The 25,556-nt window shown below is 41.9% G+C and overlaps 1 protein-coding gene across 4 annotated transcripts; it reads right to left on the bottom strand.

Moving 5' to 3' along the window:
* Nucleotides 1-1,799: 1,799 nt before the first annotated feature.
* On the bottom strand, nt 1,800-19,710 carry MATN3 (matrilin 3). 4 transcript variants are annotated; one of them, XM_074331725.2, is made up of 8 exons: nt 19,280-19,705; nt 14,221-14,787; nt 11,475-11,603; nt 10,567-10,692; nt 9,159-9,284; nt 6,171-6,296; nt 4,503-4,613; nt 1,800-2,780 (listed from the first exon to the last, which is right to left on the bottom strand). In XM_074331725.2, exons 1-8 carry the CDS (start codon nt 19,497-19,499, stop codon nt 2,725-2,727), a joined length of 1,461 nt encoding a protein of 486 aa, XP_074187826.2. In that variant the 5' UTR covers nt 19,500-19,705; the 3' UTR covers nt 1,800-2,724. The 4 variants fall into 4 exon arrangements, with proteins under 4 accessions (XP_074187826.2, XP_074187827.2, XP_074187828.2 ...); XM_074331726.2 differs by having other exon boundaries at nt 11,475-11,600; nt 19,280-19,703; XM_074331727.2 differs by lacking the exon at nt 10,567-10,692 and having other exon boundaries at nt 19,280-19,710.
* Between the last annotated feature and the right edge of the window lie 5,846 nt (nt 19,711-25,556).

The following is a 25,556-nucleotide window of genomic DNA, read 5'->3' as shown; positions in this document are numbered from 1 at the left end:
CGCGGTGAAACACGCACGAGGTGTCAGAATCAATTTAGGAGGAAAGGCGCTCATTCAAATGAGGTCACAAGGATTGGGTATTTTGCAATCCCCCAAAGTCCCAACATTGTTGAAAGGGAAAAGTCATTAACTGCATTGGGTAGGCTAGCGCCTTCGGGCAAATGAAAATGCAAACATGCGTTTTCAGAGCTTGCAAACCTACCCTTACGCCTTTGGGTGTTGGAGAACCCTCTGGACCAATTTGGGAGTAAGAGTTTGTGTTTATTCTGTTCGTTTTAGAAATTTTTAACAGCTTATTTAAGCTGTTACTGTAGCCCAAGGGTCCTTATAAAAAGAATATATGAGCTTTGGGCCATCACAGCATATAATTGCCATTGGGGCATAGCTTTCCATTTTTAAATAATTGAGGTGTTTGTTATTTTCTCGCCTGGAGTTAACTGTTCTATATTCTCTTCTACCTTATTTCTTTCTTCAATTCTCCTTTGTCCTCTTTGAATCCTTGGGGAGTTAAAAAGCGCCACAATTTCAGGTAGAGGGCACAAACTCCCATGAAATTATATCTCACCCATTTTTTATTGATCTCTAGTTTTCCCTTTTACCATATTCTGTGACTACCACTGTTGATTTGTATAATCTAGTATGTACTTCATGCACGTACAGTGTAGTAGCTAATTCCCCCACCTGGTCTTTTTCCATCTCAGGCAAACAACGTTCAAATCTTTGACCTGAGTCTAATTGCGTCACCCAGAACACTCAAAAATTAACAATGGTCCTTTTCTAGCAAATCTAAACCCCAGCTAAAATCAGATCTTCCTTCAATCTTAAAATGTCTTACCATGGTGCTCCCACTCTAAGAATGCCAGTATGCTTTCTGCAACCCACCATTCCTCTCTGCTTCCAAGGCCATTTTATATATCCTATGATGTTCCTACCCTGTTGGCCAATTGTGCCTAGCCAAACATCGCACCAGTCATGTCTCCCTAAGAAATTCTTTCCAAACTTAATCCCCATCCCATTCAGATAATACATGTATTTGTTTTTAAATATATGTGTATCTTTTTTCAGTACCAAACTAAATTCCTAAGGTATGTTGACACCTACTCACAGGATCCTTATACTGGACTCTTGAAGCAAATGAGTATTATCTAAGACGGGATTCCAACCAACTGGTCAAATTTAAGACATGATTAGTTGAAGCTAGTTACTAATGGTCACACTCTTAAAAAATCACCTCTGAATACCTTTCCCTAGTTCTTGCACGTGAGATCTCATTTATTCCTTCTATAACACTATTGTTCTGTGATACATTATTAATAATATATATTATTGGTTCTGTGCTCAAATATATTTGGGAAATAATACTGCTCTGTGTCATGTCCTTTCAACATTGTTAAGAGATAACAATATATGTTTCATATAATATATACTGTCTTTAATGGATTTATTTTTCATTTCTTCCCCTTAAAGTTTATATTTTAGATTTTTGACTGTTTCTGGGTTTACATCTGTAGGTTACATTTGCTTTTCAGGCATGTACGTACTCTCATCATTTTATCTAAATTTAGATAATTTTGTTTTATTCCCTCTCCCACAACTTTCTTGATTAAAGCCTTTCTATTTAACCTGATTTACATTTTTTAACTTTAAAAGCATGAGAAGAAATTATAGGAAGAGTCACAACATTGTGTTCTTTGACAAGAAACTGTTATATATTTAACCAATTGTTAATTCAGTTTAAGGAAATATGTTAAAAGACAAAATTGGTATAATAAGTCACCAAAAAAACCATGACAATAATATATGAAGATACTTTTTATTATATTAAAGACAATACAAACAGAAAAAATTGAGTAGTACACAATTTAAAGGATTGTTTTCTTCTAAAAGTTATAAGCTTTAAAGCTGAAAAAAATTGTAATCATCAAATATGTAAGTGAAAAGTTAGGCTTATCACATTTAAAAAGATAACATTAGGTTTTCTTACTTGTTACAGCAATATTTATAAATATATAATTTTGTTGACTGGATCCTAAAGTAAATTTAGGATTTTTTTGTCTTTGGTAAGAAGTTATAACACTCTTAATTCACAATTAAAGGCTTTAGTTGTGTATCCTTTCTAACATCAGAATGAATTAAAAATGGCATGTAATAGTCACTCGATCTGTATTAAGTAGTTTTAGATATATGTATTATCATCCTCTGATCACAGCTTCAATAATTAACAAAAAATGAGCAAAAAACAAAAAGTATTAAAGAAACAGTTCTAAATCCTCTTCATCTCAGTTTAATTAAAATAACTTTTTATGTGTAAATACTTTGTACAATTTATACTGTCAGTAATAAGGCTGGTTTACACTATAAATACTATCAAGAGAAAAATAGATCAAAAGTTCCCATTGTAAATATAAGTTATCTTACTAATATAAAAATTTAAAAATTAAATGGCTCAATTAGTAAAGAAAGAAAGAAATATTAAACTTCTCATTTATTTCCTACCATCCATTTCACAGTCATAGATTAGAGACACTAAAGTTTGCTTTTAATAAGGATCTGGACATTTATTTCCTTAGAAAAATGATACTGACTCTCCAGAAGATCCTCAAACTACTTATCCAGTAATATTCAAGCGTTTGTAATGGCAAATTATTAACAGGAACATTGGCGTATTCAAAAGTATTAAATACACAAAGTTCTCCATATTTCCAGGTGAAAATTTTGAGCAATTTAACGATGTATTTGTCCATATTCATTTGCTTGCAACTTCGCCAGAATGTCATCAAGTGGCTAATTGTTAAGGCCAACACCACTTATTTATAGACATTAGAAAACATAAATACACTTTTAAACACTTTAATACAAGATAAAAGAGAATAATCACATTATATTGTAAATAAAGAAAAAGAATGAAATTGTTTTCTCATCAAAAGTCTAATGTATTCTAAAATTCAGAAATTCTATTCTTTAGAGAGCATGATATAAAGCAGTAGTCTTCAAACATTTTTGCTCATAGGTCCCCTAAAATAATTTTGACAAATAAGCAATGTTTTGTGCATATTTAAATTATACAAAAATTTTCATAAGTTTAGTAACAAAATATGAATTTTCCGATGTTGTAAATATTGACTCTCTAAAATAAAATTTAAATTTTAATGTATCCCATGTAATATTAATACCATACTGAATGATACCTAGTATCATTCTTCTAAAATAAAATATTTACAATAAAGCAATTTGTATTTCCTTTCTTTCTCCACATAAATTTATTCTACTTTTAATCTTGGAAATCTTTTCTTGATCACTCTATTATACTTCTCTGAAGTAAACTTAAACAACAAAAAAAAACCCACACACATTTATATTGAAATTACCTTTAAATTTTCTTTGACCATAGAAGACCCTAATTTTTTTTTAAATCACCTGGATTGAGTTGTCATTACAACTATTATGAGCACATAATGGATCCAAACAAATAAATTACAAATTTTGACATTAAAATAAAAAATAAATGATAACATTTAATTTGAAAGGTATCGCTTAATGGAATTGATTGGGGAGCAGTGTTTATGAAGCCTTGATTTGAAAATCTGTTGAATTGTCCTTTGGCTCTCTGGAGAGTTTACTTTTCCAAGAAATTCACCTTAGTAAGATTCAGGCTACGGGAGATGTATGTATGCCTTTCTCACGTAAAGTTAAGAGAGTAGTGATACTGAAGTGAGAGATGGGAAAAGAGAATGCCAGCTGACCCCAAGTAATATTTTAGGGAGATCAGTTTAAGGAAGTGAGGGATTTGGACACTGATCCCTTTAAAACTTTTGCCCCCCACTGTCCCTCCCCCTCCACACACAGCATAGTCTTCAAAGTCTGCATACTTCTAGGGTAGCCCTATCACAATTTAAATCCCACTCCTCTCAGATCCCTAGGAGCAGTGTAGTTAACTTGAGCTGTGCTAAGAAAAAGTACTTTTCCTGATTTACTCCTTTTGGCTAAAGAACTAATTTTGAAAGTTTCTGAGATGGTACCATGTTACATTTTGAAATCTGATTTTTGACCACTTGTCTCGCCAAAGTATACAGCTACGTGCCATCTGAGCTATCACACCCCATCAATCAGCTGACTCATTCTGTGCATGTACAGACTCTGAACTAAGAAAGGCATATTAAGTAATCACAGCAGAATAGCTCCATCTGTTAATAAGAGCTCAATTAGGAGCATATACTGCATGGAAAAGCACTAGAGAAAGAAATGAACAGCTTTTCCAACTAAATATTAAATGGGTGAAACAGTCTATTAAAACATTTAAAAAGTCTAAATTTAAAAAATAAAAGCTGTACAGTATTACTACTGCTCACCTTAGCACTTAAGGAATTAGGGCCCTTATCCTGTGGAATATCCTAAAATGTTTGGCTCAATTGTAGTACCTAAAACACCCCATAGAAAATGGACAATGGGGATGTAGCACAATTGGCTTTAAGCAGAAGCAGAGAACTTCTCAGAAAGGATATTTTTGGTGTTGAGCCTCTGCAGGTACGAGCTGACCTTATCCTGGAAGGCCAGGGTGGCTTCACATCCACAAGTATCTGCTGTGGAGATGAGTCTTCGTGCTTCTTCAATGGCTGATGACAGGGATAGTACACAAAATGTTATCGCTAATTAGAAACAGGAAATCGGGAAATCTACAGTTCGCTGGTTCCATTTTTAAGACTTACCAAAATGCATTTTCCAGAAGGTAAGAGGATATAAGAGCACACAAAAAGGAGAAAATAGTTTGGAACATTAATGTCACAGAAAAAATTTAATTAGGAGATGCTGAGGGCAAGTTGACAATTGTAAACTTACATTGTTCTCTATACTTTGGGGATTGTCTGATATTTTCCATGATACAAAGTAACATTTTTAAAGGATGGTACATACAGCAGAAAGCCAAGAATGCACATAAGACAATCTCGTGATACGGTGTCCTCATTAAAAAATGAAAAGGAGGAAAACCTTTATATGTGTGGCCAAAATATTTCAAGGATTAAAATTTGATAATTCTTGATTTTCTATATAGGCTATTATTCTACTGAATTGTTTAAATTGAGACTTCTGGTTCTTACCTATAAATGCTTTGGAACTAAAATTCAGGTTTGCATTGACATTTAAGCAAAGAACCTAGAAGACTGATGCTAACTCCTATTTCTTTCTGTAATTCACTGAGGCAGCTATTCCTACTCAGTAGCCCCTAAAGTTGCCTAAAAGAAATGAGAGTAACTTCCCAGGTCTAAAGACTGATGTGTAATCTCCCAATTGAGTAATACTATTGCCTGAGGATCGGGAGTGGTCCTTTGCTCCTACATTTTCTCCCACAGTCTACAAAGATATGATATAGGGCTAGGGGGCCATAAATTCACTTGATTAAATATAATCTATCTCCCTGTCCAAGTCCTGCTGACCTCTTGAGGGATGGTCAACTCGAATCCCAACACAATCAGTCAGTTAGTAAACCAGAAAGTAACTACTGAATACCAAGTGCATGCCCTTCGTCCTTATGCAGAGGATAAAACTGGTACTTAGGATACTTTCCCAGTGTATCTTGCCCAATAGACTATACGCTCAGTGGGATATTCTAATTAAGACACCCCGTAGGAAATTGGACAACTGGGACGTAGCACGATTGAAAGTGGAGAGATGGATCCATTCACAATAGCATCAAAAAGAATTAAATATTTAGGAATAAATTTAGCAAAAGAAATGCAAGACTGGTACACCACAAACTAAAACACACAGGTTTGTCTGCAGTTCCTTCCGCAGGACCTAACATAGTACTAGCTACGCAATAGTAGTTCCATGAACAGTTGCTGAGCAAATATTAATAAATAAGTGAATGGCTAAACAAATAAGGCCAGAGCCTACGCCATTATAAATCACGCTGGAATCCCCACCTTCCAGGAATAGAAAACACGCTCAAGAGTGATTTTTCTTTCTAATTAAAGAGAGAGAGGGTGAACCAGATCACGGAGGGAAGAACGTCTGATGGAGCAGTAGAATTGTTTCATTCTAATGACAACTGGGAACCACGGGAGGGTTCCAACCAGGAGGAAGACCCGAACTGTGTCTCAGACCTGGAGAGATGCAGGCTTCCTCCTAGGTGGTCCTACCAACTGAAATAGGATTAAAGGGACGGTCTTTACCTGAACATGTCTTCTTGTCTTCATTCAAGGTGAAGCCAGTGTAACAATCGCAGTGGTAGGATGCGGCCCCGTCACTCACACAAATGTGCTGGCAACCGTGAGAGCCCAGAGCACACTTGTCACGAACTGACCAGGAGCAGTGCAGGAAAGAAAACAGTCACACAAATTACAACAGGAAACTAAGCACAGACCTCTGCGAGAAAAATGCCTTCGTTTGGTCCCAACGAGTGTTGAGAACGAACCCTTCAACTCATCAACAACAAGTCTCTTATGTTTCGGAAGAAGCTTCCTTTCCTTTCCCATATCTCACATCCCTTTAGCCTCACCTTTTATTGCGTACACCCCTTTCCTTTGTGTTTCTTGCCAATATCTAGAGGTGCCTTCTCAGGTTTCCTGCCTGCAGCACTGGGGCTGCCTGAGTCTTGCTTCTATTCCAGAATTTACCTTCAGCCTTCCCTGATGACCATCAATGCCTGACATCTCCACTATGCATCTTCGCCACCATCAAAATTATTATTAGGGACCAACATGCACATGGAGATAAATTTGATGCTGTACAAACAGACTCCAATGACCAAGGGTCTGCCTTTGATAGCTTACAAAGTAGGACAGAAAACACTGATGTGCACACACACACACACACACGTGTGTGTGCAGATAAAGAGAAAAATGATGTATTGGATTGGATAGTGAAATATTTTTAAATGTCATAAGTAAATACATTTCATGGAGGGAGACAGTTTGCCTAAATTTGAGTGGGGAACAGAAAAAAGTACCATACTAGTCCCCTGACCCAAGTGACCTGGGACAAATGAAAACAGCAGTTCTCCTTTAGCAGACCCAGAGAGGCTTCCTGGGACACATAGGGTTTTTTTTTCCTCTACCATCACAGGGGCCAAACTAGTTGATTTGTTCCTCTCCAATTCTTCTCTTAAATGTCATTCCATGCTCAAAAACCTTCCAAGGCTCATTATTACCTATAAAATAGCTTTGCACGAAACAGAACTGTGTAACCTATCCATAAAGTGTCCTTTCAACTTTAACACTGATATTCCCCCTCATCACTATAATTCAGATTATTCCAGCAAAATGTCTAATGGGACGTTTCACTCGTCCCCTCATCCCAGCTTAGTAGCCAACTGTAGATGTAACAACTGGACATGCCTCCATCCCTGGCCGCTCATCTGGGCCTCTACATTTTATTTAGAAGCCTTCCTACTCCCCAGCAAGGGGAAAGCAGGCCATTAGAAGGGAACTGACCCGTGGTATGTACCCCGACTTTAGAGCACTATCCATTATTATTCCGAAATATATAAATACTAACTTTCTGCCTTCTTGTCTTTCTCTTCTATCTCCCTTTGCTATCCTGCGCTGTGTACCACAAGACAGTAGAGCTTAGTGTTTAAGAGCATGTGTAACCACCAGAGCAAGTGCCTGGGTTCAAATCCTGGCTCTACTACTCATTAGCTGAGTGACCATGGGCAAGTTACTTAATCTGTCTGTGCCTCGGTCCCCTCATCAATTTGCTGTGAATGTGTATGTCCAAAATGCCTAGAATCACGCATGCATACAGTAGGCTATTATTATCTGGGAGTATATATTGGCTATTGTTATCTGGGAGTATCCCTGGGATCATCTGCCTTGATTGAAAATTGTCTTTGATGTTTTCTGGAACTTTTTAAACAAAATGTTCCATTTTATTCCCTAATATCTGTTAATTTAAATGTAAATTTGTTTTTGTTTCCTTTTCCCATGTCTTCCATATTCCTGGCAGCTTAAAGTACCAAGTGGGATACTTGTAACAGTTTGAGAAGTTCAGCCATGAGACCTTGCTACCCCACCTAACTTAGTCCTAGCCCCTGCACAAGCCAACGCAAGCCACTCCCCTGGCCCTCGATGTCTCCACTCTTTGATCTAAACCTTTACCATCCTCTAAGGCCCACCTCCAGTCCCACCCTCTCTGCATCGCCTTCCAGCCTCCACAGCCTTTAGTTACTGTCAGTCTCTCTCCCTGGCTACTTAATCTCTGCTTTCTTAAGGCGTTGGTTCTCTTTGCCCCCAGCCTGTAAATTGCTCGGAGGCAGAAACGTATGCTTCTTTATATCTCCACAGTGGTTAACACAGTCCTGGGAACAAAATAGGTGCTCAGTACTCTGTCATCAATCTCTTTTTTTAAAAAGATGGAATTGGTTATATGCCATGTCCCTGCATCCCTCTTAAAAAGATCACCTAATATATCTCGTCAAGGGAGAAGAAAATATACATAAAAATCTAAAAAAAAAAATATTGAATATGTAAAACTGAACACCACCTGGAGAGCTAGGAATTTGTCTTCAGAGTGTTTTTACGTTATAAATGTCACCCCGTTCTGCCAGTGAGTTTAAATCAAATTAATGAGTATTAGCGTTCTGGCATTGGCTCACTAGCCAAGTCAGAAAGCTCAGATTCACCAAAGATTGATCATCTAGAAACCGTCAGGGAATGACTTGCTTCAGACTTACTGGAAGATCTGTGTGGGTCTAATTCAGTCATTTATAAAGCCTCCTTTGCTAACACGATCCAGCTTTAAGATTAACGCTACAGAAAAGTTCCAGGCCAAGTTTTGACTGGAAAAAGATCAGTTCAGCCTATCACACCAAATGGTTACTGTCCAACCAACTTCCTCTAAAGTTTCCTATTTGCTTTACAAGCCCCCAGTGTCCAGAGCTATAAAACTTTCCTGGAGAAGGATCCTACATTCAATTAGATTTCTCATATCCCCCACTGCCTAGCCATTTCCATGCAATTTTCTGAAGACATCTATGTTTGCAGAATCTAGTGAGCTCATTGCCCTCTGAGCAATACGTGCCTTAGTCTAGAAGAACAGTCAACTGTCTGAAGCCTGATTCTTTAAATGACCTTGAAATACCTCTGTCCCGGTGAATTGCAAGTTGGTTTCACTACAATAGAAAGAGTCAAGTATAAAAGAATTTGTTGAGTGGGCCTTACCTGAGCAGGTTTTCTTATCTTCATTCAGAGCGTAGCCCTCATAGCACTCACAGTGATGGGACCCAGCTCTGTCACTCACACAAAGGTGCTGACAGCCATGTGTACCAGAAGCACATTGATCTTGAGCTGCCAGACAAAAGTCCAGGAGAAAGGAAATTAAAAGTGGGAAAGTCTTTTATTAACCACACATAGAGATCTTATTTACAGCTAGAAATATGTAAGAACAAAGCCTACTAGAAACCTTTCAAAGCCATCAGTACTATCTGCTCTTACTAGATCTTAGCTGAGTCACACAAAATCCTACACACACACACACACAAAAAAAATCCTACACACACAATATTGTTCTACTTTCCCCAACTCCTTTTCAAAGTCATCTACATTGAGTTTCTAAAGCATTCCTTTTATGTTTATTTGTATTATGTTGAATCAGAGGAATACTAAGTCATACGGCTAACTACACTAGATTGAGAAATACGTAGAATTATAGTTGGAAGAAAGCATAGTTCAGCCCTCTCCTGTTATAAATGAGGAAACTGAGTCCAAAGGAGGCCAACTGACTCAAGAGCAACATCAGAACACAACACCCAAATTGTCACTCAGTACTGACATATTTTTAAACTGTTTTTTATTTTTAAACTTTTCATTTTGAAATAATTTCACCATATGAAAAAGTTACATAAATAATACAAAGAGGTCCTGTTCTTCATCCAAATGTTAACATCTTCTGTATCCATGGTATAAATAATCAAAACCAGGAAATTAACACTGATGCAATACTATTACGGTGTTTCCCTGAAAATAAGACCTAGTCGGACCATCAGCTCTAATGCGTCTTTTGGAGCAAAAATTAATATAAGATATGGTCTTATTTCACTATAAGACCAGGTATAATATAACTAATATAATATAATATAATATAATATAATATAATGTAATATAATATAATATAATACCACAGAAGTACTGTTGTGCCCTCAGTACATCTTGTCAGGAAATGCATGATGTCACTATGTCACTACTGTTGACGTTAACTTTGATCATTTGGTCAAAGTGATGTCCGCCAGATTACCCCACTATAAAGTTACTGTTTTCCCTTTGTAAGTAATCAATATCTTGTGGGGTGTTATTTTTTATTTTCACTTGTTAAATTATGTTTAACATTTGGAAAGGACTGCTGGGGCTGGGTACAAAGAAGGGAATGAAAAACACATGCACATATGTGGGCCGTGATACATACCAACTACCATTTCTAACTTTTCTTACAAGACTTAGAAATGGAAAAAGCCAAGGGTGGCAAGAGAGGAAAACAGATCAAGTTCCCGTCAGTATGACCTACCCTCCAAGCCTGGCCAGGGAGCTAGGTAGACAGGGAAGTAGCAATAGTAAAGCCTCCTCTTCCACTTACCTGAACATGTTTTCCTGTCTTCATTCAAAGTGTAACCTTCATAACATTCACAATGATAAGAGCCAGTTCTGTCATTCACACAGATATGTTCGCATCCATGAGTGTTAAGAGCACACTTATCGATAGCTATCAAAAATGATCAGGACAAATGTGAACACATGGAAATGTGCTAAATAAGTAATTGCGGACCACACTACACACACACACACACACACACACACACACACACACATATACACAGCTAACAAGCGGCAGCCTGGCACCAGAGGAAGGCTACTGGCCTAGAAGTTGGGAACTGACTTTCTAGTCTTGGCTCTTTCCCTAACAGACCCTATGACATGGGTAAGTCTTCTCCCTTCTTGGAATCTCAATTTCACTATCTATAAAATGAGTAGGTTGAATTAAATGATCTCTATGTTTTCTTCCTCTCAAAATCTTTCTTCTAGGGTTTTTTTTGTTTTGTTTTTTTTTTTTTCAAATGGGCCTAATTCCCATTCTTTATTGACTGTATGTGAGTATTCCTATACCGGATCGTGAGGCCCTCTCTAAATTTTATTCTTCTAGATTCTATGAGTACCTATGACCACAGGGAAGAAAGGGTAGCTTGTATTTAATTAAACAAAATCCAGGAAAAAATTCCAGATCCTCAAAAGGACTGAGAATTTGGCCCCCGTCCTTATTAGCCCTTTTCCCTACTAATTCTTTTCTCTAAAACTAGTAATAAGTACTATAATACGTTTATTTACATATTGTCTCACTTTTCATGTTCCTTTTCGAGGAAATTTTTGATAAGCAACAGGAAACCAGCCAAAAGGCAGTTAGGAGAAAAGTATAAGGCCAGTTCCAAACCAGAAGAGTAGGTCCCCAAATAAGTTCTAGTCAGCCACCATGCAGTAAGCAGGCCTCACCGGAACATGTCTTCTTATCGGCGTTCAAGGAATATCCTTGGCTGCACTCACAGTGGTGCTTGCCTTCGCCGTCACTAATACACACATGCTGGCACTGGTGTGTGCCCAGCATGCATGCATCCACAGCTGCTGTGCAAAGGAAGTTGACAACCGTCAGTGTCAACACGTAAGAAACATTTCAGGCACTTTCTCCCATGTCAAAAAGACATCACTGTCTGGTTTCTTTCCAATTCTATCTTTAGTTTACTGTAAAAACCAGCTATTTGTTTCTTCCTCTGGCTTATTAGAAATACCACTCTTAAACTAGCAATGCTACTAATTTAAAATCACAGATCTTGTTGTCGACTGTCTCAAAAGAGAACAAGAATTTTGAATTTGGAGCTGAAGCCAAACATTTACGTGGGTCAGGCAACTTGGTATTTATTCAACTTATTCACCTGCTCATAAAAAAGACTTTTGCTTCCCCAAAGCAAGAAATGGGGAGAACAATATGGTACTTCCTGAAGTCCTATGAGCTAGTTGGCCCATTGCAGCCAGAATCTGGTTTCCAAGGGTTCTATAGTTCGTGCCCAAACAGAATTGACACACAGGCATTCTTCAAGGCCTGGTACTCACTCACACCTGGGCGGCAATGCATATTTGCATATGCAAATGGTGGAGGGCAATACAGGTAAACTGCCTTGTGAATATGCAACAACTGTATACCTACACATCTTCAGGGCCTCTAATATCAGCAAGGAGAATAAACTCATAGGCTATATGAGAACACGTAAAAAGAAAAGAAAGAACAAAATAAATGAGACTACATTAGCTAAACTGCATCTCCATCTTTTCCCTTCTGGAGCCAATTATATCGCATTGGATTTTCTTTCTTAGTGAGACATTTTGAAAGAAGAATCAATGAATTTAGTCATTTCTGAGAAACCAAGGAGGCCCGTTGGAGGAGGCTGGCATCCCTGCGGCAGGTAATCCAGCCTCCACCGTTTTGGCAACAAGACAAGGCTAATATTTTCCCAAGAAGAGCCATTTCATGGAATAATCTTTCCAGCCGATGGACAAGCTTCTCCTCAGTCTTTTTTTCCATAGAGAGGACATTTTGCCCCCCCAGAACAAGCAGGTCTTTTGTACCAGAAGGAAAAGTTTGCCACTCACCACTTGTTACTTTATGGCATTCAGGCCCAACCCCAGGTGCTAGCTTTGAGACCCAACTTTGCCACAGACCAGAGACTCTATGGAAAAGTTCTCACCCACAAGGTGTGTTGGGGGGACGGGGGGGAGAATGTTCCTGGGAGAAAGAAAGCCATTTTCTTTTGGAAACCAATGAATGCCAAGTGGATGCCACCAAAGCCGATGACCGCTTGTCAAAGCCCAGTGTCCTGGGACAGGAGAGACAAGGGGATCCCAGCCAGGTCTCCCTGCGATGAGGCCAAACTTTGCTCCAGACCAAGACTTCATCTCCCATTTCCTGACAAACCGGTGATTGCTGAGTTTTCCATTAATTTAGATATACAGTCTCCTTGAAATTTACAGTTGTAATTATTGGTTCACTCGTTTGTCTCGTTCCCCACCCCGAGACTATTGCTGGATGGTAGAGAGGGATTAACTGTATCTTTGTATCATCAGCAATCAATAAATGCATGTTGAATAAATAAATGTGGAATAGATTATATAGCAAAAGGTATTTACGTTTTAAAATTCACCTGAACTAGAAATTTGTCCACATCTGCTTGGGAAATTCTATAGAGGGTTTCAGAAGATTATCTCCAAATGAAAGAAAATAAAGCGTGCACGCACAAGAGAGAGAGAGAGAGAGAGAGAGAGAGAGAGAGAGAGAAAGGGCGAAAGAAAGAAAGAAAGAGAAAGGAGGGAGGGAAGAAGAGAGGGAGGGAGGAAGGGTGGGAGGAGGGATGAAACAAGTTTAAAAATAAAAATAAAAAAGTGTGAGTTCCACAAATTCATCATTTTGATCAGTGACTACCAATAAACTCCATCATTGAATGGATTCCTATTCATGGGTTTGGCTAATCCATGCTACAAATTCCAATTTCAAACTCCAGCCTAAAAGAAGAAAGGAGTAGAAGGACTGTAACAGAATGATTAAAAAAAAGAAGAAAGAAAAGAAAAAATCCTGCTCCTTCTACCTCAGATGTGAGGGGAAATCCCATTCGCCCTGACTCCTAACCCCATGCCTCCATGAGACTAATCAGAGAAAGAGCCAAACTTGAAAACTAGGTATTCACTAAATGTCACTCTGGTTGCCAGTTACACTGGAACATGGGCCAGCTGATCCTTGTGGGCAGACCCAGGGCCCTGTTTTCTGCAGGAAAACAAGCTGAGTTCTGTGAAATATAAAGATGGTAAAGCTAAAGAAAATATCTGGGGGAAAAAATGTAGTGGTGGGCAGAGGGGAGAAGAGAGGCGTTTTGAATTTTTTATTTTTATTTTTTTCTGACCCCATCAGAGAACAGCAGGATCCTTTATCCTGGATATTTCCAGACCTGCACATTTCTAATGCAAACATGGAGGTTTTATGAGCAAACCAAGTTATATGTAAGGCAGCTCTATATTCCTAAACCAACAAAGTGTGTTGAGGTTGGTAAAAAAAAAAAAAAGGAAAAAAACACCCAAAAAAGCATTGCTTATATTTCAGTTTTCCATAAAATTTCCACCAAAAAAAAAAATTCTTTTTCTTTGGATTCATAATGTCTGACAATAACATCCTTTCTAATTAGAAGCAAAGACCTACCGCAAAAGGTTTCCTGGAATCGAGAGGAAAGTTTCTCAATGACCCCATAGGTCTCCACGTAGAACACGTGCTCATCCAGGGGTTCACTGGCAATCAGCTTGAGGGACTCCATATCTGCCCGGCCCACGCCCACGGCGTAGAGTTCAATACCGGACGCCCGGGCCCGAGCTGCCACCTCGTTCACCTGGTCCTGGGGCCGCCCATCTGTCACGATGATGGCCACCTTAGGGATGTTGGAGCTGGGCCCCCGAGCTCCTGCCTCCACGGTGAAGGCTTCCTCCATGGCTGTTTGGATGGCCAGGCCCGACATGGTGCCTGTAGACAAGGGCGTGATTCGCCCCACGGCCTGTTTCAGGGACTGCTTATCTGAGTGGGCCTGGAGATGGAACTCGATCTTCACGGTGCTAGCATAGTTCACCACGGCCACCCGCGTGTTTGCCTCCCCAATGTCCAGAGTATCGATTATTCGAGAGACAAAGGTTTTCACTTTGGTGAACTCCAAGGGACGTACACTGCGAGAACTATCGATGATAAACACCAAGTCCAAAGGCCTGCTCTTGCAAACACCTGCAAGGGAAGGTGTGGGGGACAGACATGACTAAGCAGTGATCTGACCATCATCAGAAATGGGGCAATTGCTCCCACGCAGAGACCTCTGGGATTGGAAGTCAGCCAAGCAACAGCCCCTTAATCTCCAAATGCCCACTGTCTGCTATGTTCCCCAAAACCATTGCCCTGTGGATGTCACAAACACCTGGGCCTTCAGAATTTCCTAGTGAGAATTCACATAGAAGTATGAAGTGTCCCCAGATGTCTCACCTATAGGCTGGCTGAGCTTGGAAATTTCACTTAGAACCTCATACCTCTGCTTCAAGTTTTGTTCCCAAGGTTCCTCTTGACTCCCAGGAATGAATGGATTCCAGACCTTTCATGGGTACCTTGGCCCTCTGAGGCAATGGGACAGTGTCCCTCAACAGAGTGGAAGGTGGACAAACTCCCAGGCAGCTCCACTACACACTACCCTGCCCACTTCTCTGGGGGTGAACACTACTCCAGAGTAGCCCAAATCTCCCCTGCCTGGTCATTCACTCATGTTTCGTGAACTCTGGGGCACAACCAGCCTGAGCTAAGTTGAAAGCAGAAAGAGGGATAACAATTTAATCTGATACATGTTTACTGCACTTCCAATTTTGTGAGTTGACTTGTCTTAAGAAGCAGAGATTGCGACTTGATATTTATTCTACTGCCCCATCAAACTCTTAGTCACCTCTCTTGCATTTTTTCATTCAACAAAAGTTTTTGAGGGCCTACCATATATTAAGCCCTGGGGCTAAAAAAGCAAATAAGCCTGATTCCCTACCCTCAAGGAATTTATATATCTTGCCTACACAAAACTACTCGATACATTGTACTGTACACATTGCCTGACCACTGCACTGTACACCTGAAGCTGAAGCTGAATAATATTGTATGTCAACTATAATTTAATATATATAGTCACAGGATATAGAATATAGCATAGGGAATAGAGTCAATGGAATTGTAATAGATATATACGATGGGGCAACAGATTGGGGGAGGGGGGTTATCACTTTGTAAGGGGTGAAATGTCTAACTAGTACATTGTTTTGTACACCTGAAACTAATTTAAAGAAAAGTACTTGACACAGTATAGTAACACAATAAGTTTTTGTTTTTTTTAATCTATCTTCCTTATCCTTTCTCGACCCAATCTCATTCTGTGCTCCTCCCTCTCTTAGCCACCAAAATCAAGTGCAAAAGTCAGGGCGGACTAAGACAGAAGCCAGTTATTGAATGTCTTTTTCAAGTCATTCCTGCTTCTCTCCCAACACACACACACTCATCGTACACACCAAGCCTAAATAAAAATAAGATCCTTGTGCATGAAGCATCAATCAAAGTTCTTTCTTTCATAATAGGGGCTGGAAGTCAATGCTACTCTAAGGCAGTTCACCCAGTGAGTCGGGGGAAAGGGTGGATTCAAAATAAATTCCTATGCTAAGCAGTTTATGAGAGAAAAAGCCCTATCTGAGACAAGAATTATGTCTTCCTATAGTTTTCTTTAAAAAACGGAAAAGTATCCTTTTATCCTGCTTCCTGAAGGTATTCAATTAAGAAAACAAATAATATCCTACTTTCAATAACACTTCAGAGATCACAGGATAACAACATAAGCCTGTGAAGTAGGAGGTGCAGAGGTTGTTTTATACCCATTTTACAGGTGAGGCTCAGGGAGGCGTACGAGCTAGAAGGTGATAGAACATGGATTGGTCCAGCTTTCCTGACTCCCAGCCTAGGGGGCTTTTCGCTGCATGGCTGCCTTTCTCTGAGGCAACATTTTCCACCACAAAAATCAACATTATCTCATGCACCTAGTAAACATTCTGCTTGTTGACTTTCAGCCACTACCCTGAAATATGCTGCATGTCATGTATTTAGTTAAGTCAAAAGGAATTAAATCTTTTTCAAAAAAACATCTCCAGAATTTCCCTTCACCCCTTAATTACCACAGACCAGGAGCAAGGAAGAAAACGCATGTTGAAAGTTCTTCCTAAAAAAAAAGGTTCTTCTTGGAGATGGATCTAGGTACTTTTGCATACCTGGAGTAAGAGGAAAATTGCATGATATGAACCCCATATTTGACAATGTTTCCCTAACACCTAATTGGTGCCCTTATTAATATCGAGGTCATGTTCTCATAAGTAAACATGTGTGATTCCTTCCTTCTCCACTTGGCTTTTCACACAGAATCTTCTATGTGAAGTTACAAGGGTGCGGTGGGCTGAATAATGCCCCCCACGAAGCTATCCGTGTTCTAATCCCTAGACCCTGTAAGAGTGTTACTTTAGATGGCAAAAGAGACTTTGCCGGGGTGTTTAAGTCAAAGACCTTAAAATGGGGAGGTTATCTTGGATTATTCAGGTGGGGCTAATGTAATTACAAGAGTCCCTAAGAGCGGAAGAGGGAGGCTGAAGAGATGTGCGTGACGAGATGTGAGAAGGACTCAACCTGCCTTTGGTGGATTTGAAAACAGAGGGAAAAGGCCTTGAGCCAAGGAATGAGAGCAGTCTCTATAAACTGAAAAAAGGCAAGGACAAGATTCTCCCCTAGAGCCTTCTAAAACGAACACAGCCCTGCTGACATCTTAATTTTAGTCCAGTGAGACTGGTGTCAGACTTCTGATCTACAGAACTCTTAGATAATAAATGTGTTGTTTTTAAGACACCAATTTCATGGTAATTTATTGCAACAGCAATAGAAATACAAGGGGGCTTGACACGGATAGCGGGAAATTCTGTGATCATCTGGTTACTTCCTGATTCGAATCCTCCTGGAAAGTATTAGTTGCCCCATCATTAATTGCCTTTGAATCTCACTCCCCTTTAATAGACAGTAGCACTTTGATTCTCAGAAACCAAGAAAGTGAGAATCTGAATTTCCTAACACGTTTTCATACTCACAATATTGCCAATTTCTGATAGTTATGCTAGAAATGAAAGCCCAGAGCAACCAGGTAGCTCAGCTGAACTTAACGCTTGTGAACCCTGGCACTTCCTGGCTCAATGACAATGCTGTCTGATTGAAAAGGGAGGGAATTTGGAAAAGAGTGGAATGTGATGTTTATTAAAGGATTATCATTCAAGAGCCATTTGGATTCCAGGTAATAAAGGACTAGGGCTGCTTAGAGGGAACATGTCCACCCCATGCAAAATCCTTCCTCCCCCTCCCAGTCCTATCCACAAGGGAGGTGGGTCAGGACCACAGGTAAGACTAACTTCTACAAGAAGGGCTTTCCCCCTATTCCTCGCCTGGAGCAACCAGGTAGCTCAGCTGAACTTAACCCTTGTGAACCCTGGCACTTCCTGGCTCAATGACAATGCTGTCGCCATTTCAAATCCTGCCCACTGGGGCTGGTGCAGGAAAGAATCCCTGGGATGTTTCTCAACACTATCCAGAAAGAAGGGGACAGACAAAACAAATCAATCTCAGGCATGCAGCATCACTAGCCACATGAGACTAGACACCCAGAAAATTGTTTGGTACAGCCTCTCTCTAGCAAGACTAAAGCTGAAGTTTGGGTAATGAAGATTACATCTCATGTAAACCACATTAAGAAGTTGGTAGATTGTAGCAGTGGAAAGACGCTTTCCAGGGATTTCCGACCCCTGAGTTTTATTCTGAGCTCTGACACTGATCGGCTGGGTCCCTTTACTTTGACAAGCATGTTTCCATGTGCCCTTAGGGATTGTGATGTGATCGTCCAGCTCTGCTGCTCTAGATCTGCTGCTCAGTCACAGGAACTAACTACTGACCCAAAAGGGAAGTGGAATTGTTCACCAAAGACCCAAAGTGTCTTGGGTGTTTGAGGACCTGAGAGCACAGGTTGGGTTTGGGGCCCAGTCAGCTGAAGCAAAACTCCAGCCAAGGGCCGGAGAACAGAGGTTGAGACCAGGATGAACAGAGGTTGAGACCAGGATGGTTAAGGATAGGTCCCGGGCATCCAAGGGCAACTCGGGTTTCATCCTGGCCTCACACCCCAACCCAGGACTGCAAAGTCTGAATTCTGGCCCAGATCCTAGACGGGGCTGGGGCGGCCTGAGGGCTTGCAGGTGGGGAGGAAGGGTCAAGCACTGATGTGGAGCGATAGAGACGGAGCTATTTCTACAGAACGAAACGCAGAATCTCAGAAGGTTTTGTTCAGGTGGGCCACAGGTAAGCACTGGGACAGAGAGCTGAGAGGCGCCACGTTCCCACAGCCGCCCTATACTGCAGGGGGCAGTTACGGGGGTTTGGGCTTCAGGAGACCCAAATCCTAGCCCTGACTACGAGTGACCTCAGGCCTCTCCCTTCCTTCTCTGTACCTCAGTTTCCCCATAGGTTTCATCCGGGAGGGATTTTTTTCTCCTGCACCACGCTGGCTCAGGCTGGGATGGAGGGAACAGGTCAGTGCCGGGATCCCAGCCCACCCACCCTCCTTCTCTGCCCCCTGCCGGGTGTCCCTCCCCGGTGCGCCACGCCCACCCCGCCCGGGCCGTACCTGCGCCGCGCGCCCCGCCGGGCAGGCCAGTCCCCGAGTAGGGCGCCCCGGTGGGGGCGGCAGGAGCGGGATGGCGTCCTGGGCTGCCCCGGGGGCCGAGGGTCCCCAGCCTCCGGAAGACCGTGCGGGCCGGGGGGCCGGGGTTCGCCGGGGCCGCGGGGGGCGGTGGCAGCAGCAGCGGCCAGAGCAACAGGAGCAGTCCTGGGAGGCGGCGCGGCATGGTGTCCGGCGTCGGGTCGTCACTCGCGGAGTCAGTCACCGGCCTGGGCCCGGCGCCGGGGCGGCCGATTTAAAGGTCCCGCGGCCGGGATCCGCCCCGCCCCGCCCGGCGGCCGCGAGCGCGGGAAACACGCCCAGGGCCACAGGGAGTCGGCCCCGCGCATTCCAGCGGCGCAAGCGGAATGTCTGGGCGGAGCGGGCCAGCGGCGCGATGCCCAGACCCCACCCGCCCCTGCCCTGCGCCGCGGCCGGGCCTCGGCTGAGTGGGCTCGACCGACGCCACCTGGCCCGGCTCTGCTTCTCTAAACCATGGCCTGTCCGGGGCCGCAGCCCGCCTGACCCTCCACTCCTGCTCCTACCCCTGCCCGGCCTGACCCCCGGCGCCTCTGGCCCGTCCCAGGGTCCCAGCGAGGTGGACTAGGCTCTGCCTTCCCGCTCCGTCCAGCTCTGGCCGCCTCAAGGTTTCATCCTGCTCCTCACAATACATTCCTTTCCCCAGCCAAGTAACCAAAGGTTTGCTGTGGGCTCTCGGTTAAAAAAAAAAAGCCTCACAGATTCTAGCAGCATGAATAGCAAGGCTTTTATCCCCGCTTCAAACATCCGTAAACATTTGAACTTATATTACTGGGAATAGAAAGTCAAACAAATTCCTCAGAGAGCCCTCTGCTAGCTGGAAGGACAGCCTGTACCCACAGAAGCTTCAGAGTCTCTCTCCCTACATCCCATTTCCTCTCTGGAAGAGTGGTCATGGCAGCACACGGCTGGACGCTGCCCAGGAGACCCTCCAGGAACTCAGTCTACTGGGAGAGAAACAAGGATAAATGGTGGACCTGCCTAAGGGAACATCTGACTTCAGGAAAGAGACTGGCTCTGCCAGAGAACCCCAGGAAGGCTTCTAAAAGCAGGTGACATTTGAGTGGGATCATAAAACATGACAATGAACGAGAGTTCCAACAGATCCCATCCGGTCTTCCTGCTTCCAGACTGTTGCCCTTTAAAATCCACACTCCACACTGTAACCCTCAAGTCACTTCACTTCGTAAACGTTGCAACTTCACTTCCTGGAAAATCCAATCTGACCCCACTCGATTGTAGGCTCCAGGCGTGCAGAGCCTGCACTGTTCCCTGCTGGACCCCGGTAAATGCTACCTTCCCCAGTGCAGGTTCACAGTCTAAGGCAGGACTGAGACTGCAGGAAATGGAAGATCATAGAAGAGCGCTGATACTTAGCCCTGCCTTGGCAGGACCATAAACAGGCATGATAAGACTGTAGAAGAAATCGCCTGGCATTGCCTTTTCAAGAGTCGAATAATGCCAAGGAAATGGCTGTGCTGTTTCACTTCACTGCGTGACAGCAGACAGCTCTGTGCTGGTCATTGGCTCCATGGACAGGCCTCCTCCAGTGGGGAGTTGGGCCTCCTCCACCACCTGGCTCCTTCTGTGAAGTTCAGAAGCAACGTAACACGAACTGGTCTTTTTCAGCACATTTGCATGTAGGCATATGTAAAAATTAAAACTATTTGGTTAGGCTAGGGAATTAAAAATTCACTTTAGTACTGCTATTTTGTTTTTACACTTCTAAAACGCTATTAGTCAGCTCTGGCTAGCTTATGCTATGGTAACTACTGACCCCCGGGGTCTTATCACAACAAAGATTTGTTTCTTGCTGTTACGTGTCCTCCGTAGGTGGCAGCGACTCCTCTCTGTCTTCATTCTGGCAACTGGCTTTAAGGAGCAGCCCCAATCTGGGACATGCTGGTCTTGTGACAGAATGGAAAGATGGCAGAACCAGATGACAGATTCTAACATTTCTGCAAGGAAGTGGTTTACGTCAATTCTGCTCATGTGTGATTGGCCAAAGCAAGTCACACAGCCAAGCCTGGTGTGGTGAGTATAAGCCTTTCATGAAACAGACAACAAATTGGTGGAAACCGCAATATGGTCTAGCACAATTTCTTTATGCATCTTTTATAATGGGACGGGTGGGTCCTCCCTGAGGTCTCTGCTCGTAATTCAATAAGAATCTTTGTGTGTCTGTATCCACACAAGCCTTTCATCAAGGGGCCCCTTGCTTGGCTCATCTAACCACTTTCTGACAGCTTTTCAGCTTCATAGGTAGTCTCGGCAGATGGATTTCTTTGGTCTTGCCTCTGGCATCCTGTGAGTAGGGAGCTGCACTAGACGTCAGCTTCGGCCCATGGGGAACCTCAGTGAAGGCCTCTTCCAACAGGCTCACTCCGGGAGCAAAGTCCTTTCTTTTTTCTGGTTGTGCACTATTGACCAGCTTCAAAAGGCTCCCAGGACACATGCAAGACCATGGTGAATTCCGAGCTATTTTTTCCACATCCTGAACTTACTGATTTGTAACCAAAACACCCACTTGTACTACCGTGTTTCCTCGAAAATAAGACCTAGCCGGACCATCAGCTCTAATGCATCTTTTGGAGCAAAAATTAATATAAGACCCGGTTTTATATTAAAATAAGACCCAGTATATATTACATTACATTATATTATATTATACCTGGTCTTCTATTAAAATAAGACCGGGTCTTACATTAATTTTTGCTCCAAAAGACGCATTAGAGCTGATGGTCCAGCTAGGTCTTATTTTCGGGGAAACTATTTACAGAAACTCCCAGGTTCAGTCCTGATGCTGTGTACAAAACAAAAACCTGGAAAAGGAGGCCTGTCACTCCAATGCCCTACTGCAGAGGTTCTGCCATTTGACTGTGCATAAGAATCGCCCAGGAGGCTTTTAAAAGGCAGGTTTCCTGGGCCCACACCCCAGATATTCTGATTCAAATAGTTTGGGACTAAGCCTGGGAATCTGCATTTTATCCCTGGAGGCAATGGACACACTGAGTCTGCCAAGTCCTGGTTCTAACAGTCTCACGACAGGCCTGCATGTGAGTCCACTGCAAGGGCAGGTGCAAGAAAGTGGCTGCCTGGTGTGAAAGATGACAGGGCTGCGTCCCAGCACAAAATGAGCCTTGCTGAGGGACTGGCTCTATGGTCATGAGACATCTTGGGCCAGGGAATGACTACCCTCTCCTCCATTTCTCCTCCACACTTCTCTAGAGCAGTCACTAATGACTCAATCATCAAATCAAAGGCCTCTTCTAAAAGTTCAGATAGCTCCCCTTTTGGCTGGTGCCCTTTCCCCACCCCCCCCCCCACCCGCCCCTTCTTGCAGGGATGGTGTATAATCCTGATTCTGCACAAAGTGTCTCTTTCCTTTGCCACTTCCTTTTCTGATTTCCACACTCCACATAGTCTGGAAATTCACAGGCTTTTTTCCTAGATCTTTTAAAAAATTGTAATAGATTTTTTGCTTTACTAAGAAGGTAATATAACTTACTGTAGTGAATTTATAAAATGTTGATAAGCAAAAATAAAGATCATAACACTACCACTCAAAGATAAGCTATGTGGTGTTCTTTTTTTCTCTGGTTATATATTCATATATTTTTCTTGAAAATGAGATCACATTGTATATTGCAGTCCTGTAACTTACTTACTTGTACTTACAGTGAACATTTTTATTGGCTGTATTTTTCTAATACGTCACTTTTAATATCTATACTGTATTCCATTGTATATTCTACTTATTTAACCAATTCTCCATTGTGGGATATTTAGTTTCTTTCAAATTACAAACAGTTCTTTAATGAATCTCTTATGAATCATTGTGAATTATTATTCTTTCCCTAGAATAAATTACTATTAAGTGGAATGTCTGAGGAACTGGGCCTTCTTTGGTCCTTTGTGTACCATCTGTCAGGAAGTTTATCTAGTGTGGTTTCAGCTACGTCTCTACTGGTTAATTCCCAAATCTGTGTCTCATCCTAATCCTGCTCCTGGGCAACAGACCTACATTAATAACTCTGCCTATTGTGCTCTCTATTCAAAGGTGACAAAAGCGCCTGAAGCTCAGCCATATCCAAGAATGAATTCAACAGCTTCCTCTTTAATGAAGTCTCTCTCCTTTCGTCCGCCCCTGCCAGTGGTACCAGTATCCCCCCGCCACACAGGCAGGAAATCTTGGTGTCCTTTCCTTCTTGTTCCCTTTATATTAAATAAGCTACCAAGTCTCCTACCAGTTCAAATCCTGTCCAATTCTCAAGGCCTAGGTCAAATCACCTCACTGTAGGAGGCTTATCCCTCTTTCCTGCCAGACACCATCCCCAAAGGAGAGGGAGGGGAAGACAGAAGAAATATTTGAAGAAATTTCCAAACTTAATGAAACCTAGAGATAGAGATGCACAGCTCCAAGGTCAAGAAACATGGGGGGGGGGGGGGGGGCAGAAACCTATATTTTAAAATTTACGTTGTATATTCCATTTACATTGTACATTTTTAAAAAATGTGCAAAGATCACAAATTGCTCAAAACCAGTGATAGAGAACAACTCTTAATCACCAGGAAAAAAAATGTCCCAACAGAGAAAGTTAAGGACAACAGCAAATTTCTCAGTAGAAACAATGTGTGCAAGAAGTCAATGGTACTGAATGAAAAAACCCTGACGACGCCGAATTCTATACCCAGGGAACATATCTTTTGAAAACAAAGGTAAAATAAAGACATTTTCAGGTATACAAAAGCCAAAAGAACTCATCAGCCGCAGAACCACACTACAAAAAGCATTAACAGACGTCCTTTGCCAGAAGGAAAATGAGAACAGGTAGGAATGTGGATCCACAAAAGGAATGAAGACCACCAGAAATGGCAACTAAATGGTCACACATGTAGGTTTTTAAATTATTTTCTCTTCAAAAGATAATTAACTGTTTAACCAAAAATAAGTCTCGGATCAGAGCAGGAAAGAATGTGGTCAGCCACTCACTTTCAATGAGTTATTTACTAACGCCATTCAATAGGTGAGAGGGCTAGGAATATAAATCAGCTTTCCTGATGACTTGTCCAGATTTTAAGCTACCCAACTGAATGACAGACACAAAGCGCCTTTCTAACAATCCAGAAAACAGTTACTTTCTCTGGTTTCCAGGTCAAACACTTCTCCCTCTTCAGCCCTTCCTCTAGCCATTCCTTGCTCACACTCCCTCATGATAATATTTGCAGTGCTTTACAGTTGCCAACCCATGTGTTACCTCACTTGGTCCTAGGAACAACTCTGAGAAGTGGTCTGCATCTTCTTGATGTTACAGATGCAAAAACTGAAGCTCAGATCCCGGTTAAATTTGCCAGGATGAGGGAGCAACAGCTTGGTGAAATTAGGAAGTGAATTTCAATCTTCTGACTCCGGTCTTGTGCTCATTCCATCAGCTCCATACTGCCTCTCATGTGCCTGAACTCCATGTTGTTTGGCAACGTTCATCTTGCTTCTAAATTATTTTCTCATACTTGAAGTCATAACTTTCGTAGAAACACAAAGCAACCTCAGAAAAGCAAACGTACAACTTTTTCTTTCAGCCAACTCGAGTCCTATAAGTGGCACACCTATCATTTGCTTACAAGGAACACTGGAACAGTTGGATTTAGAACAAAAACCAAATTCTACGATCACTGCAAACAAGCTGGGCACAGGCTGGAAAACAGAGCGATTAGGACATCACCAAACAGAGGGAAGAAAATGGACACTTCATCAAAGGCAAATCTCTTGGTTTAAGAACCTTTCAACGTAGGAAAGCTATGCCCTCCATTTAGATACCCAATTGGTACTGAAAATAATCTATTGGCAGTATAACATTTGTGCAAATTGTTTCGTTCAGTGGACATTTACTACCCTCCTTCTCTCCAGCAGCTTTGTGCAGATCACTGCTTAGATGTAAAAAAGAGGCCTCATCTCCAAGTTCTTGACTAATAGGGACAGATACAATGTATCATGAGCGGTAATGGAGGTATGTCCTAACTGCTGGAGGGAGAGAGAAGGAAGCAGGCCAGCTCACCACATCACTGTTCAAAGCTAATTCACTGAAAGCCCATTTGCCAAATGATCAAAGGAGAGGATGACCTTTTACAGAATTCACTAAAAACTTTACATATTTTTAGTATGTCATACAGGTCTGACAATTAAGTTCAAGAACTTGTAACGATG

Source organism: Rhinolophus sinicus, chromosome 2, assembly GCF_057876585.1.
Source record: "Rhinolophus sinicus isolate RSI-liver-muscle chromosome 2, RSI-T2T, whole genome shotgun sequence".
NCBI classification, from domain to species: Eukaryota; Metazoa; Chordata; class Mammalia; order Chiroptera; family Rhinolophidae; genus Rhinolophus; species Rhinolophus sinicus.
This window is presented reverse-complemented; position numbering and strand designations above follow the sequence as displayed.

Excerpts from the sequence above, each read along its gene's own strand:
- MATN3 (XM_074331725.2), bottom strand. The coding sequence starts at position 19,499 with ATGCCGCGCCGCCTCCCAGGACTGCTCCTGTTGCTCTGGCCGCTGCTG. Across the intron at positions 10,693-11,474 it reads CGATAAGAAGACATGTTCCG|CTATCGATAAGTGTGCTCTT; the intron begins GTGAGGCCTGCT and ends CATTTTTGATAG. Across the intron at positions 6,297-9,158 it reads AGATAAGAAAACCTGCTCAG|TTCGTGACAAGTGTGCTCTG; the intron begins GTAAGGCCCACT and ends GCTCCTGGTCAG.